Consider the following 19,297-nt stretch of genomic DNA (forward strand, 5'->3'; position numbering starts at 1 on the left):
ACCTTTTTAGCCCATCTCAGGACCTCTTCTCTATCCTTAAGGCGGTAAAATCGCACGATTATCGCCCTGGGTGGTTCTCCCGCTTTTGGTCTTCTCGCCGGAATCCGATTTGCCCACTCCACCTCCAAGGGGCCCGTAGGGGCCTCAGCACCCATCAGTGAGCTCAGCATCGTACTTGCGTACGCTCCACAGTCCACTCCTTCCACACCCTCAGGGAGACCCAGTATCCGAAGGTTCTTCCTTCGCGCTCCATTTTCTAGGGCTTCGATCCTTTCAGTACACTTTTTATGAAGTGCCTCGTGCGTCTGTGTCTTAACCGCCAGGCCCAGGATCTCGTCCTCAATATCTGTCACCTTCTGCTCCACCACACGGAGCTCTGTCTCCTGGGTCTTTAATGTCTCCTTGAGCCCCTCAATTGCCTGTAGCAACGGGGTCAGTACCTCCCTCTTCAGCAGCTCCACGCACCGTCTCACAATTTCATGCTCAGGCCCCCATGTCGCCTGCGCTTTCTCCGCCGCCATCTTGTACTTCTCTCTTTCTGACCCTTTGGTCGACGATTCCTCGCGCTGCAGCCGCCGCCGCCGGTTTTTTCCTCCTTCGTTTGGGGGGGACTCCCTTCTCACACGCCCCACACCGGGTTGCGTCGTCGAAAAATTCCCGGTTGGGGCTCTTAAAAGAGCCCGAAGGTCCGTCGGAGCTGGAGCCGCCGAAGCGTGCGGCTAGCTAGGCATCACCGCAACCGGAAGTCCCTTCAGTGGCCTTGATGAGGTCTTTTCACAGTTGTTCCCTCTGCTGCTAGAATTCACCTTTGATACAGGCCCTCAGGTCAGCTTGCAGCTTTAAGCTTGCCCTTCCCCCGCCTGCATGCTGGAAGAGGCCCTGTTTATCCTGCAGTTGCAGCCAAATCTTTTACTGTTTCTGCGTGTGTCTGGCAACCAAGAGACATACCCTTCCTGGGGGACACTGGCGGGGGAATATTGCAGCCTTCTTCCCACACCGGGAAATGTCAAACAAATGCCGTGGGGGCCCTGTAAAAGAGCCCAAAAGTCCGTTCCAAGCAGGAGCTGCCGAATATGCGACCTAGCTCTGCATAGCCGCACCCGGAAGTCGTCATCGGGGATTTTAATCTACATGTCGATTGGTTTAACCAGGTCGGTCATGGCAGCCTTGAGGAGGAGTTTATAGAACGTATCCGCGACAGTTTCCTAGAACTGTATGTAATGGAACCTACGAGGGAACAAGAAATCCTAGATCTGGTCCTGTGTAATGAGACAGGATTGATTAATGGTCTCATAGTTTGGGATCCTCTCAGAAGGAGTGATCACAATATGGTGGAATTTAAAATACAGATGGAGGGTGAGAAGGTAAAATCAAACACTAGTGTTTTGTGCTTAAACAAAGATTACAACGGAATGAGAGAGGAGCTGGCTATGGTAGACTGGGAGCAAAGACTTTACGGTGAACAGTGGAGAACCTTCCAAGTGATTTTTCACAGTGCTCAGCAAAAAGGACCAACAAAAAGGAAGGACGGTAGAAAGAGGGAAAATCGACTTTGGATACCTAAGGAAATAAGGGAGAGTATCAAATTGAACAGATGCAGCATGGGTTCATAAAGGGCAGGTCATGCCTAACTAATTTAGTGGAATTTTTTGAGGACATTACCAGTGCGGTAGACAACGGGTAGCCAATAGATTTGATATATCTGGATTTCCAGAAAGCTTTTGACAAGGTGCCACACAAGGTTGCTGCATAAGATAAAGATGCATGGCGTTAAGGGTAATGTGGTAGCATGGATAGAGGATTGGTTAATTAATAGAAAGCAAAGTGTCAGGATTAATGGGTGTTTCTCTGGTTGGCAATCAGTAGCTGGTGGTGTCCCTCAGGGATCAGTGTTGGGCCCACACTTGTTCACAATTTATATAGATGATTTGGAGTTGGGGATGGCAATGTGTCCATGTTTGCAGACGAGACTAAGATGAGTGGTAAAGCAAAAAGTGTAGAGGATACTGGAATTTTGCAGAGGGATTTGGGTAGTTTAATTGAATGTGCTAGGGTCTGGCAAATGGAATACAATGTTGACAAATGTGAGGTTATCCATTTTGGTAGGAATAACAGCAAAAGGGATTATTATTTAAGTGATAAAATATTAAAACATGCTGCCGTGCAGAGGGACCTGGGTGTCCTAGTGCATGAGTCGCAAAAACTTGGTTAACAGATGATTAAGAAGGCGAATGGAGTATTGTCCTTCATTGCTAGAGGGATGGAGTTTAAGACTAGCGAGGTTATGCTGCAACTGTATAAGGTGTACTTGTGGATCCGAGTTTCTGTGTGAGGATGGCAAAGGTGATTGACTATTATGTGGGGTTTAATAAGAATGGGGAGGCCTCACCATCGGTGGTTTGGGAGGCGCTGAATGGCAGTGGGAGGCAGTGGTATGGGGTACAATCATCTCGTATGAGGCGCAGGTGGATAGGGAGGCAAGAGGGGAGCGGCAGTGGCTGGTAGTTGAAATCTTGGAGGTTGATGAGAAGTGTGCGGAGTATCCTACTCTGGAGCTTTTGGTCAGTAGAAAGGAATGCAGACGCAGCTTCAACGTTTGTCTACAGGGAAGTGATAGGCCAGTCGACTTACTTTTACTGTCAAATCTCCCCACAGTTCACATCCATCACTGACCTATTTTGCTTCACCCTCTGAAGTATAAAATCCTTCACATTTTTCTCTCTTTAGCTCTGAAGGAGTCAGGCAAACTCTTGTTTCTCCACAGGTGCTGCCAGACCTGCTGAGTATTTTGCAGCATTTTCTATTTTTATAACTGTGCTTATTGGTGTGCTTTCATTCGGGTCTTTTATACTGTCTCATCAACTCTGCTTTGGTCACATTCAATCCCGTCTTATTGAGTCCCTGTTTGCTGATCATTAGTCATGTGGTCACCAATCTCCTGTAATCCATTCCATCACAGCCGCAGGTTACTATCTGCAGTCATATCTCTCTCTCTTTCTCTCTCTCTCTCTCTCTCCCGCACCCACCCCCCCCAATCAATCTTCCTAATGTAAGCTTCTCTCTGCAGCCATTTGCTTGTCTTGCAGATAATACCCTGAATTGTGCTTGCACAACACGTTGCTAAATCTCTTTCTTGTTTCAGCATTTTGTCCCTTTCAGATTCACCTTCTTAAACTCTTGACACCTCTCATGGTATATGCCTCTCCTTCCTCAGGAGCTGTTTCTAAGATTGCAGTTAATGGTATGCACCCCTCAATCTCTTTCATTCCTGCTTGTCAAACGCATCATCCACCAAATAGATAGAGCTGTTGCAAATTTCCACCTCGCTATGTCACACAAGGGGCAGCACGGGTTAGCAGTGCTGCCTCACAGCGTCATGAACCCAGGCTCAGTTCCGGCCTCAGCTGACTCTTGTGGAATCTGTATGTTCTCCCCTGAGTGGGTTTCCTCTGGGTGCTCTGGTTTTCCAAAGATATACAGGTAGGTGGATTGGCCATGCTAAAGATGTCCAAAGATGCACAGATGGGGTAGGGTTGTGGGGATAGGATGTAGGAGTGGGCTCTTTTGGAGGGTCGGTGCAGACTCTATGGGCTGAATGGCCTCCTGCACTCTAGGGATTCTGTGATTCTGGGTTGTATTAATGTCGTTTTCTTGGACCTGATGGAACCCACCTAAACAGAAAGTGTGTGTCAAAGACAGAGCTATTTATGGGAGTTTCCCTCCCCATTGCTGCCAATTTCACTTCTGATGATGAGATGCCGGCATTGGACTGGGGTGAGCACAGTAAGAAGTCTTCCAACACCAGGTTAAAGTCCAACAGGTTTGTTTCAAACACTAGCTTTCGGAGCACTGCTCCTTCCTCAGGTGAATGAAGAGGTATGTTCCAGAAACATATATATAGACAAATTCAAAGATGCAAGACAATGCTTAGAATACGAGCATTTGCAGATATTTAAGTCTTTACAGATCCAGAGATAAAGGGGACCTCATGTTAAAGAGGTGTGAATTGTCTCAAGCCAGGACAGTTGGTAGGATTTTGCAAGCCCAGGCTAGATGGTGGGGAATGAATGTAATGCGACATGAATCCCAGGTCCCGGTTGAGGCTGCACTCGTGTGCGGAACTTGGCTGTAAGTTTTTGCTCGGCGATTCAGCGTTGTCGCGCGTCCTGAAAGCCGCCTTGGAGAATGCTTACCCGGAGATCAGAGGCTGAATGCCCTTGACTGCTGAAGTGTTCCCCGACTGGAAGGGAACATTCCTGCCTGGTGATTGTCGCGCGATGTCTGTTCATTCGTTGTTGCAGCGTCTGCATGGTCTCACCAATGTACCACTCTTCGGGACATCCTTTCCTGCAGCGAATGAGGTAGACAACGTTGGCCGAGTCGCACGTGTATGTACCGCGTATCGGGTGGGTGGTGTTCTCACGTGTAATGGTGGTATCCATGTCGATGACCTGGCAAGTCTTGCAGAGATTGCCATGGAAGGGTTGTGTGGTGTCATGTTCGCTGTTCTGAAGGCTGGGTATTTCACTTCTAACCTTGCGTGCTACATATTTTACATAGAAATTACAGTGTAAAAGGAGGTCATTTGGCCCATCGAGTCAGCACCGGCCCTTGGAAAGAGCACCCTACCTAAGCCCACACCTCCACCCTATCCCTGCAACCCGGCAACCCCATCCAACCATTTTGCGTGCGTCTTCACAGTCGAAGATGCAGAGAATATCCCAGGACTTTTGGGGAAGAAAGAGTCCAATAATAGCGAGGAACCTAAATATAATTATCAGTAAAGAAAAGTACTGGAGAAATTAATGTGACTGAAAGTTGACAAATTCTCTTGACCTGATGACTTACATTTTGAAAAAGGCAACTGCAGAGAAAATAGATAATTGGTTTTGGGTTCCCTGAATTTCTTGGATGTTAGAATTTTCTCAGTGGATTGGAAGGTAGCGAAAGTGGATTGGAAGGTAGCGAATGTATCCTTGTTGTTCAAAGGAGGAGAGAGAAAACAGAACCATCGGCCAGTCGGCCTGACAAAAGTGGTCAGCAAAATGCTGGAATCTATTATTGGAAAAATGATCACTGGTTTTATGAAAGGAATATTGTTCAACAAATTAGCGTTTGAAATGTAACTGGAATGGGAAGTCATATTTGACAAATCTGTTGGAGTTTTTTTGAGGATGTTAGCAACTGAATTGATGAAGGGCAGTTGAACATAGAACATAGAACGATACAGCGCAGTACAGGCCCTTCGGCCCACGATGTTGCACCAAAACAAAAGCCATCTAACCTACACTATACCATTATCATCCATATGTTTATCCAATAAACTTTTAAATGCCCTCAATGTTGGCGAGTTCACTACTGTAGCAGGTAGGGCATTCCACGGCCTCACTACTCTTTGCGTAAAGAACCTACCTCTGACCTCTGTCCTATATCTATTACCCCTCAGTTTAAAGTTATGTCCCCTCGTGCCAGCCATTTCCATCCGCGGGAGAAGGCTCTCACTGTCCACCCAATCCAACCCCCTGATCATTTTGTATGCCTCTATTAAGTCTCCTCTTAACCTTCTTCTCTCCAACAAAAACAACCTCAAGTCCATCAGCCTTTCCTCATAAGATTTTCCCTCCATACCAGGCAACATCCTGGTAAATCTCCTCTGCACCCGCTCCAAAGCCTCCACGTCCTTCCTATAATGCGGTGACCAGAACTGTACGCAATACTCCAAATGCGGCCGTACCAGAGTTCTGTACAGCTGCAACATGACCTCCTGACTCCGGAACTCAATCCCTCTACCAATAAAGGCCAACACTCCATAGGCCTTCTTCACCACCCTATCAACCTGGGTGGCAACTTTCAGGGATCTATGTACATGGACACCTAGATCCCTCTGCTCATCCACACTTCCAAGAACTTTACCATTAGCCAAATATTCCGCATTCCTGTTATTCCTTCCAAAGTGAATCACCTCACACTTCTCTACATTAAACTCCATTTGCCACCTCTCAGCCCAGCTCTGCAGCTTATCTATATCCCTCTGTAACCTGCTACTTCCTTCCACACTATCGACAACACCACCGACTTTAGTATCGTCTGCAAATTTACTCACCCACCCTTCTGCGCCTTCCTCTACGTCATTGATAAAAATGACAAACCGCAACGGCCCCAGAACAGATCCTTGTGGTACTCCACTTGTGACTGAACTCCATTCTGAACATTTCCCATCAACCACCACCCTCTGTCTTCTTTCAGCTAGCCAATTTCTGATCCACATCTCTAAATCACCCTCAATCCCCAGCCTCCGTATTTTCTGCAATAGCCTACCGTGGGGAACCTTATCAAACGCTTTGCTGAAATCCATATACACCACATCAACTGCTCTACCCTCGTCTACCTGTTCAGTCACCTTCTCAAAGAACTCGATAAGGTTTGTGAGGCATGACCTACCCTTCACAAAGCCATGCTGACTATCCCTGATCATATTATTCCTATCTAGATGATTATAAATCTTGTCTCTTATAATCCCCTCCAAGACTTTACCCACTACAGACGTGAGGCTCACCGGTCTATAGTTGCCGGGGTTGTCTCTGCTCCCCTTTTTGAACAAAGGGACCACATTTGCTATCCTCCAGTCCTCTGGCACTATTCCTGTAGCCAATGATGACATAAAAATCAAAGCCAATGGTCCAGCAATCTCTTCCCTGGCCTCCCAGAGAATCCTAGGATAAATCCCATCAGGTCCCGGCGACATCTATTTTCAGCCTGTCCAGAATTGCCAACACCTCTTCCCTACGTACCTCAATGCCATCTAATCTATTTACCTGGAGCTCAGCATTCTCCTCCACAACATTATCTTTTTCCTGAGTGAATACTGACGAAAAATATTCATTTAGTATCTCTCCTATCTCTTCAGACTCCACACACAACTTCCCATTCCTGTCCTTGACTGGTCCTACTCTTTCCCTAGTCATTCGCTTATTCCTGACATACCTATAGAAAGCTTTTGGGTTTTCCTTGATCCTGCCAAATACTTCTCCTGTCCCCTCCTTGCTCGTCTTGGCTCTCTCTTTAGATCCTTCCTCGCTACCTTGTAACTATCCATCGCCCCAACTGAAACTTCACACCTCATCTTCACATAGGCCTCCTTCTTCCTCTTAACAAGAGATTCCACTTCTTTGGTAAACCACGGTTCCCTCGCTCGGCACCTCCCTCCCTGCCTGACCGGTACTTACTTATCAAGAACACGCAGTAGCTGATCCTTGAACAAGCTCCACTTATCCAGTGTGCCCAACACTTGCAGCCTACTTCTCCACCTTATCCCCCCCAAGTCACGTCTAATGGCATCATAATTGCCCTTCCCCCAGCTATAACTCTTGCCCTGCGGTGTATACTTATCCCTTTCCATCCTTAACGTAAACGTCACCGAATTGTGGTCACTGTCCCCAAAGTGCTCACCTACCTCCAAATCCAACACCTGGCCTGGTTCATTACCCAAAACCAAATCCAATGTGGCCCCGTCTCTTGTTGGTCTGTCAACAAACTGTGTCAGGAAACCCTCCTGCACACACTGTACAAAAAACGACCCATCTAATGTACTCGAACTATATCTTTTCCAGTCAATATTTGGAAAGTTAAAGTCTCCCATAATAACTACCCTGTTACTTTCGCTCTTATCCAGGATCATCCTCGCCATCCTTTCCTCTACATCCCTACAACTATTTGGAGGCCTATAGAAGACTCCCAACAGTGTGACCTCTCCTTTCATGTTTCTAATCTCAGCCCATACTACCTCGGAAGATGAGTCCCCATCTAGCATCCTCTCCGCCACCGTAATACTGCTCTTGACTAGTAGCGCCACACCTCCCCCTCTTTTGCCTCTTTCTCTGAGCTTACTAAAACACCTAAACCCCGGAACCTGCAACATCCATTCCTGTCCCTGCTCTATCCATGTCTCCGAAATGGCCACAACATCGAAGTCCCAGGTACCAACCCATGCTGCCAGTTCCCCTACCTTATTTCATATACTCCTGGCATTGAAGTAGACACACTTCAAACCACCTACCTGAACACTGGCCCCCTCCTGCGACGCCAAATCTGAGCTCCTGACCTCTATACTCTCATTCTCCCTTACCCTAAAACTACAATCCAGGTTCCCATGCCCCTGCTGCATTAGTTTAAACCCCCCCAAAGAGCACTAACAAATCTCCCCCCCAGGATATTTGTGCCCCGCAGGTTCAGATGTAGACCATCCTGTCTGTAGAGGTCCCACCTTCCCCAGAAAGAGCCCCAGTTATCCAGAAATCTGAATCCCTCCCGCCTGCACCATCCCTGTAGCCACGTGTTTAATTGCTCTCTCTCCCTATTCCTCATCTCACTATCACGTGGCACGGGCAACAACCCAGAGATAACAACTCTGTTTGTTCTAGTTCTGAGCTTCGATCCTAGCTCCCTGAAAGCCTGCCTGACATCCTTATCCCCTTTCCTACCTATGTCGTTAGTGCCAATGTGGACCACGACTTGGGGCTGCTCCCCCTCCCCCTTAAGGACCCGGAAAACACGATCCGAGACATCACGTACCCTTGCACCTGGGAGGCAACATACCAAACATGAGTCTCTCACGCTCCCACAAAATCTCCTATCTGTGCCCCTGACTATCGAGTCCCCAATTACTAATGCTCTGCTCCTCTCCCCCGTTCCCTTCTGAGCAACAGGGACAGACTCCGTGCCAGAGGTCCGTACCCCATGGCTTACCCCTGGTAAGTCCCCCCCCCCCCACAAGTATCCAAAGCGGTATACTTGTTTCTCAGGGGAACGACCGCAGGGGATCCCTGCACTGACTGCTTTTTCCCAGTCCCTCTTACAGTTACCCATCTAACTCCAATCTTTGGTGTAACTAATTCCCTGAAGCTGCTATCTATGACCCCCTCTGCCTCCCGAATGATCCGAAGTTCTTCCAACTCCAGCTCCAGTTCCCTAACTCGGTCTTGGAGGAGTTGGAGATGGCAGCACTTCCTGCAGGTAAAATCAGCAGGGACACTAACGGCATCCCTCACCTCAAACATCCTGCAGGAGGAACATTGCACTCCCTTCCCTGCCATCCCTCTAACTTTCTACCAAGATCTGGCTAACAACTAAATTAAATTTTTTATATTAAAAAAAAATATTAATAACAATAATAAAATATGGTACTTACCCCACACCAAAGGGTTTTATTATTAGGTTAGAGGAGGAGGGCGGGTGGGAGACACTACACGTGTAGTGTCTCGGGTTTCTTCTTCACCAGAATTTATTGGGGAGGGTCTTCCCAGAAGTCCGCAGGTCGACTTCCTGTTCCCACCTTAAACACTAAAATTTTAAAAAAAATTTAAAGGAGAGACTTACCTCCCAGAAATCACTTTCGCACTGCCCCCGCTGAAATGGACTAGCCTGCTCCGCTCCTGCTGAAATCGACTTGGCCTGCAAGGTAAGTAAGTTGTTAATCAGTACTTACCTCATCCAGGCAGCAACCTTTTAAACGGTCCCCCCTGCCTCGCAGCTCCCGCGCTTTTTCAAATTCCCGCGCTGTTTCTAAGGTCCCGGCTCTCACTCCCGAACTAAACAGCTGACCTGCAATGTAAGGAAGTGGTTAATCAGTACTTACCTCACCCAGGCAGCGACCTTTTAAACGGTCCCCTCTGCCCCGTTCCCTTCTGAGCAACAGGGACAGACTCCGTGCCAGAGGCCCGTACCCCATGGCTTACCCCTGGTAAGTCGTCCCCCCCCCCCCCCCCCCCCCCCCCCGTCCCCCCCCACAAGTATCCAAAGCGGTATACTTGTTTCTCAGTGGAACGACTGCAGGGGATCCCTGCACTGACTGCTTCTTCCCAGTCCCTCTTACAGTTACCCATCTATCTCCAATCTTTGGTGTAACTAATTCCCTAAAGCTGCTATCTATGACCCCCTCTGCCTCCCGAATGATCCGAAGTTCTTCCGAAGTTGATGAATGTAATGTACTTAGATTTTCAGAAGGCTTTTGAAACTCGCCCACAGGAGGTGAGTTAGCAAAATTAAAGCACATGGGATAAGAGGTAATATTCTGAAATGGATTAAGGATTACTTCAAAAAATTTTTAGAGTGCCCAATTCATATTTTCCAATTAACGGGCAATTTAGCATGGCCAATCCACCTAACCTGCACATCTTTGGGTTGTAGGGGCGAAACCCACGCAAACACTAGGAGAAAGAGCAAACTCCACACGTACAGTGACCCAGAGCTGGGATCGAACCCGGGACCCTCGACGCCGTGAGACAACAGTGCTAACCACTGCGCCACCGCGCTGAACGCGATTAAGGATTAGTTAACAGGCAGAAAACAAAAGTAGGAAGAAACAGACCGAAGGATCAGTACTCTGGTCCCCAGCTGTTCACCATGTCTATCAGTGATTTGGAAATGGGGTCAAATCTAATATTTCTAATTGCGGATGATGCAAAGTGAGATGGGAATGTGAGTTCAGGAGGATGCAAGGAGGCTTTAAGGGGTCTCGGACAGACTGAGTGAATGGGCAAGAACATGGCAGATGGAATATAATGTGAATAAGTGTGAAGTCATCCACTTTGGTGGAAAAAACAAAGGCAAGGTATTTCTTAAATAGTGAGAAGTTGGGGCGTGCGAGTGTCCAAATGGACCTGGGTGTCCTCGTCAGTAAGTCATTAAAAACTAACATGCAAATGTAGCAAGCAATTAGGAACACTGGTGGTATGTCAGCCTTTATCACAAGACGATCGGAGTACAGGAGTTAGTGGTATCTTGCTTCAATTGTATAGAAGCTTGGTTAGACCCACCTGGAGAACTGTGTGCAGTTTTGGTACCCTTACCTCAGAAAGGATATTATTACCTTAGAAGAAGTTAAACGAAGGTTCACCAGAGTTGTTCTGGGGATGGCAGGATTCTTAGGAAGAAAGATTGGGGAAACTGGGCCAGTGTTCTCAGAGTTTCAAAGAATGAGAGGTGATCTCATTGAAACCTACAAAATATTTAAAAAGGAATAGACAGGGTAGATACAGGTAAGACGTTTCTCTTGGTTGGGAGCCTAGAACCAGGGGGTACAATTTCAAAATAAGGAGGAAGCCACTTGGGACTGAGATGAGGAGACATATGTTTTCACAGAGTTGTGAATCTTTGGAATTCTGTGGGTCCTCAGTCGCTCAGAATATTCAAGATAGACATCAATATATTTTTTGGGCACTAAGGGAACCCAGGAACAAGGGGATCAATTGGGAAAGTGGTGGTGTTGTAGAAATTCAGCCATGATCTTACTAAATGGCAGAGCAGGTTCAGTGGTTTGTATGGCTGACCTCTCCTATTTGTATGTTCATGTGTTCAAAAATGGTCATTTTCCAGGTGTTGGTCGAAGATTGCGTTCCAGTGCTGAAGACATATGCTGAAGAAGGAAGGCTGTTTGATTATGTTATTAATGATCTAACTGCAGTTCCTATCTCTACATCTCCAGAAGAAGGTAAGTACGTCAATCAATTTTATATCATCCCAGCTATTCATCTTTCAATTCTATCATTTCTGTTTAGATTGCCTACATTTGTTTTATTCCAAACCATAGGTTTCAGAAAAATACAAGTGGCCTCCTATTTGTTGGAAGTGGTTAATTGTTAACCTTGTTGCAGTTACAGAATGTGGGTATGTTCTGGTTATCTGAGTAGTGGAGCATGCTAGTGCACAAATGATTTTTGTCACAGCAACTTTTCAGTATTGACCCTCTAGTTATTTTTTAAATGTAAATTTAGAGTACCCAATAAGGAATAAGCGAATGACTAGGGAAAGAGTAGGACCAGTCAAGGACAGGGATGGGAAGTTGTGTGTGGAGTCTGAAAAGATAGGCGAGATACTAAATGAATATTTGTTGTCAGTATTCACTCATGAAAAAGATAATGTTGTGGAGGAGAATGCTGAGACCCAGGCTAATAGAATAGATGGCATTGAGGTACGTAGGGAAGAGGTGTTGGCAATTCTGGACAGGCTGAAAATAGATAAGTCCCCGGGTCCTGATGGGATTTATCCTAGGATTCTCTGGGAGGCCAGGGAAGAGATTGCTGGACCTTTGGCTTTGATTTTTATGTCATCATTGGCTACAGGAATAGTGCCAGAGGACTGGAGGATAGCAAATGTGGTCCCTTTGTTCAAAAAGGGGAGCAGAGACAACCCCGGCAACTATAGACCGGTGAGCCTCACGTCTGTAGTGGGTAAAGTCTTGGAGTGGATTATAAGAGACAAGATTTATAATCACCTAGATAGGAATAATATGATCAGGGATAGTCAGCATGGCTTTGTGAAGGGTAGGTCATGCCTCACAAACCTTATCGAGTTCTTTGAGAAGGTGACTGAACAGGTAGACAAGGGTAGAGCAGTTGATGTGGTGTATATGGATTTCAGTAAAGCGTTTGATAAGGTTCCCCACGGTAGGCTATTGCAGAAAATACGGAGGCTGGGGATTGAAGGTGATTTAGAGATGTGGATCAGAAATTGGCTAGCTGAAAGAAGACAGAGGGTGGTGGTTGATGGGAAATGTTCAGAATGGAGTTCAGCTATAAGTGGAGTACCACAAGGATCTGTTCTGGGGCCGTTGCTGTTTGTCATTTTTATCAATGACCTAGAGGAAGGCGCAGAAGGGTGGGTGAGTAAATTTGCAGACGATACTAAAGTCGGTGGTGTTGTTGATGGTGTGGAAGGATGTAGCAGGTTACAGAGGGATATAGATAAGCTGCAGAGCTGGGCTGAGAGGTGGCAAATGGAGTTTAATGTAGAGAAGTGTGAGGTGATTCACTTTGGAAGGAATAACAGGAATGCGGAATATTTGGCTAATGGTAAAGTTCTTGGAAGTGTGGATGAGCAGAGGGATCTAGGTGTCCATGTACATAGATCCCTGAAAGTTGCCACCCAGGTTGATAGGGTTGTGAAGAAGGCCTATGGAGTGTTGGCCTTTATTGGTAGAGGGATTGAGTTCCGGAGTCAGGAGGTCATGTTGCAGCTGTACAGAACTCTGGTACGGCCGCATTTGGAGTATTGCGTACAGTTCTGGTCACCGCATTATAGGAAGGACGTGGAGGCTTTGGAGCGGGTGCAGAGGAGATTTACCAGGATGTTGCCTGGTATGGAGGGAAAATCTTATGAGGAAAGGCTGAGGTTGTTTTCGTTGGAGAGAAGAAGGTTAAGTGGAGACTTAATAGAGGCATACAAAATGATCAGGGGGTTGGATAGGGTGGACAGTGAGAGCCTTCTCCCGCGGATGGAAATGGCTGGCACAAGGGGACATAGCTTTAAACTGAGGGGTAATAGATATAGGACAGAGGTCAGAGGTAGGTTCTTTACGCAAAGAGTAGTGAGGCCGTGGAATGCCCTACTTGCTACAGTAGTGAACTCGCCAACATTGAGGGCATTTAAAAGTTTATTGGATAAACATATGGATGATAATGGCATAGTGTAGGTTAGATGGCTTTTGTTTCGGTGCAACATCGTGGGCCGAAGGGCCTGTACTGCGCTGTATCGTTCTATGTTCTATGTTCTAATTCTTTTTTTTTTTTTCAATTGAGGGGCAATTAAGTGTGACCAGTCCATCTACCCTGCACATCTTTGGGTTGTGGGGGTTAGACCCGCGCAGACAATGGGCAAATGTGCAAACTTCACGTGGACAGTGACTCGGAGCTGGGATTGAACCAGGGTCGTCAGCGCCGTGAGGCAGCAGTGCTAACCACTATGCCACCGTGCCTCCGACGACCCTCTAGTTATGTTTCCATCCTGAGAACAAGGCTGCTTATAAAGTCACCGATGTTGAAAACGGTTTGAATGTGTTCTCAATTGAAAGAAAGGTCAAGAAAGATTATGTGGTGCAACTGAGAGTAACAACAAAAAAAGTGCAGTTTCAATGGATTTCACCAACTGATTTGACGTATTGCATAATTTATTGGACGATGTACAGAATATAAGACCCATAGATTAAAAAAGGGCATGGGGAATAGTTTGAAGAGAAAGTTTTCATGTTTATTGTGCCCTTTGCAAGTTGGCATACCCATTGAGACTGTTCAGTGGGTCTGAAGTTTGCATGAACAGAGGGAGCTGGCCTTGGCAGAAACTGCTACTATTTGAAGATGCTCTCTGTGTGGCACAACTTTATGAGCTATCCACAATATGTTTGGAATATGCAACCCTGGGAACGTGAACTTGAAGCAATAGACAATTCTATGTAGCAAGAAACTGATTCTAATTGCTCCTGATCCTTTGCTTTGGTGGCTGATGAATTTGAGATGGATGAAACAAAGATTGCCTTGTTTAGCACTCCATAGAGGATGTCATTGCAGCATTCCTGGTGAAAAGTGGTGGCCAGGCTGGTGCACTTTATTTATGTGGCCTTGTGTTCTTTATGAAATCTGGCAGGGTAAAGGCATAGGATTTTGTGACATGAGGTTTGCCCATCAGCACAGCCCACATTTCCTACTCCTCTGTGCTAAACCATCAGTCTTGCAGCTCTTGCATCTCGTATTTGCATCTCGTATGTACAAACCACAAAATTACTACACATATTACACCTACATGGCACCAAATGTGCTCAGATATTCCCAGTTTCCAATGCTGCATAAGCACCTGAAGACTGGAGGAAAGGCATTGATCTGTGTCAAATGAGAGGATGGAGTTGAATCTTGTACAAAAATAATTTAAGGAATATCCAAAGGTGATGAAGATGAGTGAAATGGGAAGAAAAGTGAGCAGCCTAAATCCTGCAGTCTGACTTGTCCTCTCCAGACAAGGAGCTGACCTATCTCAATCGGTTAAGTTTTGGAATTTATTTTGACCCAAGTCTTAATACATTCTTTAGAGCATGGTCCACAATTACTCCACTTATTTCAAACTGCTTGACCTTAATCAATTGCTTTATCATAACTTTATCAGGGTAGCATGGTGGGGCAGCACGGTAGCATGGTGGTTAGCACAATTGCTTCACAGCTCCAGGGTCCCAGGTTCGATTCCCGGCTTGGGTGACTGTCTGTGCGGAGTCTGCACATTCTCCCCGTGTGTGCGTGGGTTTCCTCCGGGTGCTCCGGTTTCCTCCCACAGTCCAAAGATGTGCAGGTTAGGTGGATTGGTCATGCTAAATTGCCCTTAGTGTCCAAAATTGCCCTTAATGTTGGGTCGGGTTACTGAATTATGGGGATTGGGTGGAGGTGTGGGCTTGGGTAGGGTGCTCTTTCCAAGAGCCGGTGCAGACTCGATGGGCCGAATGGCCTCCTGTACTGTAAATTCTATGTCTAACTTTAAATAAACCAGTGGTTTTCAACCAGTGTGCGACACTGCTGTGCATGAGAACTGTCCAAGTGTGCTGTGAAATTTTGCACAAAGGTTAATGAAAATGAATGTAAAACAAACATGTTTCATCTGAAACAATATTCACTTCAGCCAAAATTACAACTCATAAAACTTGTGAAAATTAATCGTTAAGACTTTATAAGTGAAGTATTAGTCTTTTGATTCTAAAATGTGAATATTCTAAACACTTGTGCCAAAGAGTGAAATTGCGATGACTTGATAGTTTTTACTAGTCACCATAGAAACCAAGCAATGTCGTTGGTGCATTTTTTTTATTGATAGTAAAACAAAACAGAACAAGTTAGCAGACGCAGTGGAATTGGCCCCCTCCACATTTCTTTGCTGGATCAGAGGGTATGTTTGATTCCTCCGCTTATTCAGTCGTTTATGAATCATCTGAACCCCAAGAAAAAAAGCAAAATATTCAGCGATGCTATAATGAGAACTATCTGGCCTTTGAATTTCATGGACAGGAGATGCCCTTTGCCCCCTTAAATGTCTCATTTGCAGAGAGAAGTTGGCAAACCAATTTAGGGCTATGAATAGTTAGAAATAGTTGAGTTGAACTGATTTTGAAAATGTGTCTGTGCTTGCTGTCAAAGGCTGTGTATTTGGTGGATTCTAGCATGAATGCATTTGATCCTTATTTAGCTTGTTGTATGGACTATGTTGTAAACCTCTAGTAAAACTGTAACCATAATAAATGAAAGTTTATGAGCAGTCGATTCAGTTGAAAAGAAAAAAGTGGGTGTGCCATCTTACTGAAAAGGTTGGGAATCACCGTTTTAACCCATTAGTTTTTCAAAATATATGAAGTTCATGTCATCTTTCAATTTAAGTGCAGCCAAACATGAGTGAAAACCTTTGTTCTTCCTCCTCTATAGGTCATGAATCTAGTAGTCTCCCTCTGTAATGGGCGAGGAATGTCATGTGAGCTCAGACCAGCAGGTCTCTGCATGTTTGAAAATCCTGGCTTTGAAATGAGAGCTACTCGCTAGCAAGGCTGCACGCAGTCAGGAGGTGGGAGGCAGTCCTTGTGTTGGGGCACACATCCAGAAAACTGTTGTGATTTGTGAGCACGATATTCAGGTGTTAGTGTGAACTATGAATACGAGCACCATGACTGTCTAAATGGGGGTTGTTTCTGGACAGCAGATTTTGACCTGTGCACCATTTCCGATTCAACACTGACTTACCCCCCCCCCCCCCGCCCATACCTTTTTATCATCTTCCTATACTTCAAACGTATTTAATTTGCAGTGAACTGCTCGGGAACATCCTGAGGTGATGAAAGGCACTCTATAAATACTTAACCTTTACTAACCAGTTCCTTTTTCAATGATGTTTACAGTATGCCCCAAGGTACCCATAACCCCTATTCTTCCAGTGATCAGCCTGGACCTTTTGGTGATGGTCAACCATGTAATCTTTAATTACTAATACTTGGACTTTTTCCAGTTTTGAACACTCCTTGCCCTTCCCTGTTCCAGCAGAGAGAAGGCTGCAATTTTTCGGTATCACTGCTGTGTTTTTATATTCCATATCTATCTGTATAAAACCCAGAATATCATATGTACTTTCATGACTTTTTCTACCTACAAGTCTATCTTTGAAGATCTCTATCTGTAACCTTAGTGTTCTTACTATTGTGTCTTACTATTTACCACTTCTTTCAATATTGCAGTCTTTTTATTTGACTAACTTGTTCTGAAGTGTCATTTAAGTTAGTGTCAACAGCAAAGTTCTGTTTCCTTCCTTTTGGACCTATAACTAGTTGATCTGGGCACATTGCATAATATTTATTAGTCCTGAGATCAAATCCTGCTTTACCACATGTGAAATTAAATTGAATCTTGTAATTAAAGTGCTATCACTAAGGCCAAATAACATTGAAGTGGGCAACATTATAAAAACACACTTGTGCTACAGGAATGGAGCCTGGTACCTCTATCTGGGCCGAGTGATGTGGCTTGATGTTGCCTCCTGAATGTAGCCATGTCAGCGTTGCCCATGTCCTGAGGACAAATAATATAAATGGAAAATAAATTGTCAAAGGAGGGCAGCGCAAAAATCCTGGGGCACAGTACTGCTGATGATGGCATATGAAATAGTATGGAGAGTAAGCAAGAGACTGTGACTGGACTAAATTAGAGGCTGTCCCTCGACTTGTGGCGGATGACTTGGGGTCATGTGTTTCTGCAGTGAGTCTCCATTTCACTAATTCGGCCAATTCTCGACCCGTAGATCTTTGGGCACATAGGGCAGGACATAGCATGAGATGGTGGGATCTGGAGTGCAGCATCTGCTTCCTTTCCTTCCCTTTGCTGTTCTGGATTCTTCGTTCTTCACTTTTGAAATTATTCAAGTGCGAGTTAGGATATGAGCAGCAGTCAGCATTGCAGTTAAATTTAATGACTTTGACTCTTTTAATTCATGTTACAATCATTTTTTAATGTGACTATTAATCAGATGTGCATGTTAAACATCAATTTTCCATGCGTTACTATGTAGCAGTTTGCTGTATTTGGGGAAAAAAATGTTTTCATAATGGTCACTGTGGTCATGTCTCTCAGCTGTGACAATTTTATCTTTCCCATTAAATCTGAAGAGTGCATCAGCATTCCACCTTGGTCATGTAGTGTCACCTGCAATTTATGGGTCCACAGCCATAAGTCTTCACTTCTGCTAATGGTTAATTGGTCATCCTTGAGTATCCTCATCAAGTGGGGATGAAACCTTCCCATTGTGTTAGCAGGGCATTTGATCATATGGGGCACCATCAACTGAACTCTATCATGAGGAAGGTCGGATCAACCATGATCCTATTGAATGGCAGAGCAGACTCGAGGGGCCCAACAGCCTATTCCTGTTCCTTTTTCTTATGGTCATATCCCAACGTTCTCACACATGCAAATCTCTGCAGGATCGTTGGATAATGATCAGGCACAGAAACGTCGGCTGTTTTTATTTATTATTTCACCACCTCTAACTCGGTACCTTCCATTGACCTCACTGAGTTTAACTAACTTGGCAAATGTCACAGACAGCTGGTTGAGTCCTCCTCGTTTAACTGGCTCCAGTGCTTACTGAGCCAATGGGAAGTATGTAGCCTCTCTCATCCTGCAGGCCCTGCTGTCATCATCACTTGAGAAAGTGCTGCTGTTTGTTGGCTGATCAAGTTGGGCCTGAATTAAACATCAGCATTTACAGTTCTGTTGACATTTACAGTTCAGCTTAGCATAAGAATGGATGGTGTAAATTCAGCATCTCTGCATTTGTCGGAGTGGACAAAATACCAGGACTTGAGTGTTTGAAGTGAACTTTGTGCAGTTCCTGGTAATTCCTGTGTTGAGAGAACATAAATACACAGGAGAATAAGAAATGGGAGCAGGCCATTTTGCCCCGCCAGAGCTTGAGGCCCAAACAATTGAAGGCAAAGTTGCCAAAGGTTGAGCAACAAAAGATTGAGGACGCACAAGAGCGAAAATTGGAGAAACGCAGTGATCCTGGAGGTTTTGTATGGCTGAAGGAATTGATAGATATAGGGAGGGGCAATGGGGGGATTGGAAAACCAGAATGAGAATTTTAAAATAAAGGTACTGCCAGACCAGGAACCAATGTTGGTCAATGAGCATGGTGGTGATGGGGATTACGACTTGGTGGGAGTTAGGCACAGAGTGTTGGAGGGAAGGAGGAGGTTAGCTGTGAGGGCATTTGAACAATCCAGCCTCAGAGGCAGCTAAAACATGAAAAGTGTTTCTGCAGCAGATGGGCCGACGCAGATATGGAATTGGGCAATGAAATGAAGGTGGATTTAGGAGGTCTTGATGATGGGAAGGATTTGAGGCTGGAAGCTTGACTCAGTCTAAAAGAATGCTGAGGTTGCAGTTGGCCTGGCCAGCCTTGAGTAATAGTCAGGGAGGGACAGTTCGGAGTCTGCAGTTCGGGAACATAG

General features: G+C 45.5%; 1 protein-coding gene across 1 annotated transcript in view; it reads left to right on the top strand.

Annotated features, from left to right (window-relative positions):
- sms (spermine synthase) overlaps nt 1-19,297 on the top strand; it is a 200,369-nt gene that overhangs the window by 120,676 nt on the left and 60,396 nt on the right. Inside the window, exon 8 of the mRNA XM_072514447.1 lies at nt 11,374-11,488. Within this exon, the coding sequence (XP_072370548.1) occupies nt 11,374-11,488 (115 nt within the window). The remainder of the gene's footprint in view (nt 1-11,373; nt 11,489-19,297) is intronic.

Source organism: Scyliorhinus torazame, chromosome 8 (genome assembly GCF_047496885.1).
Source record: "Scyliorhinus torazame isolate Kashiwa2021f chromosome 8, sScyTor2.1, whole genome shotgun sequence".
NCBI lineage: Eukaryota > Metazoa > Chordata > Chondrichthyes > Carcharhiniformes > Scyliorhinidae > Scyliorhinus > Scyliorhinus torazame.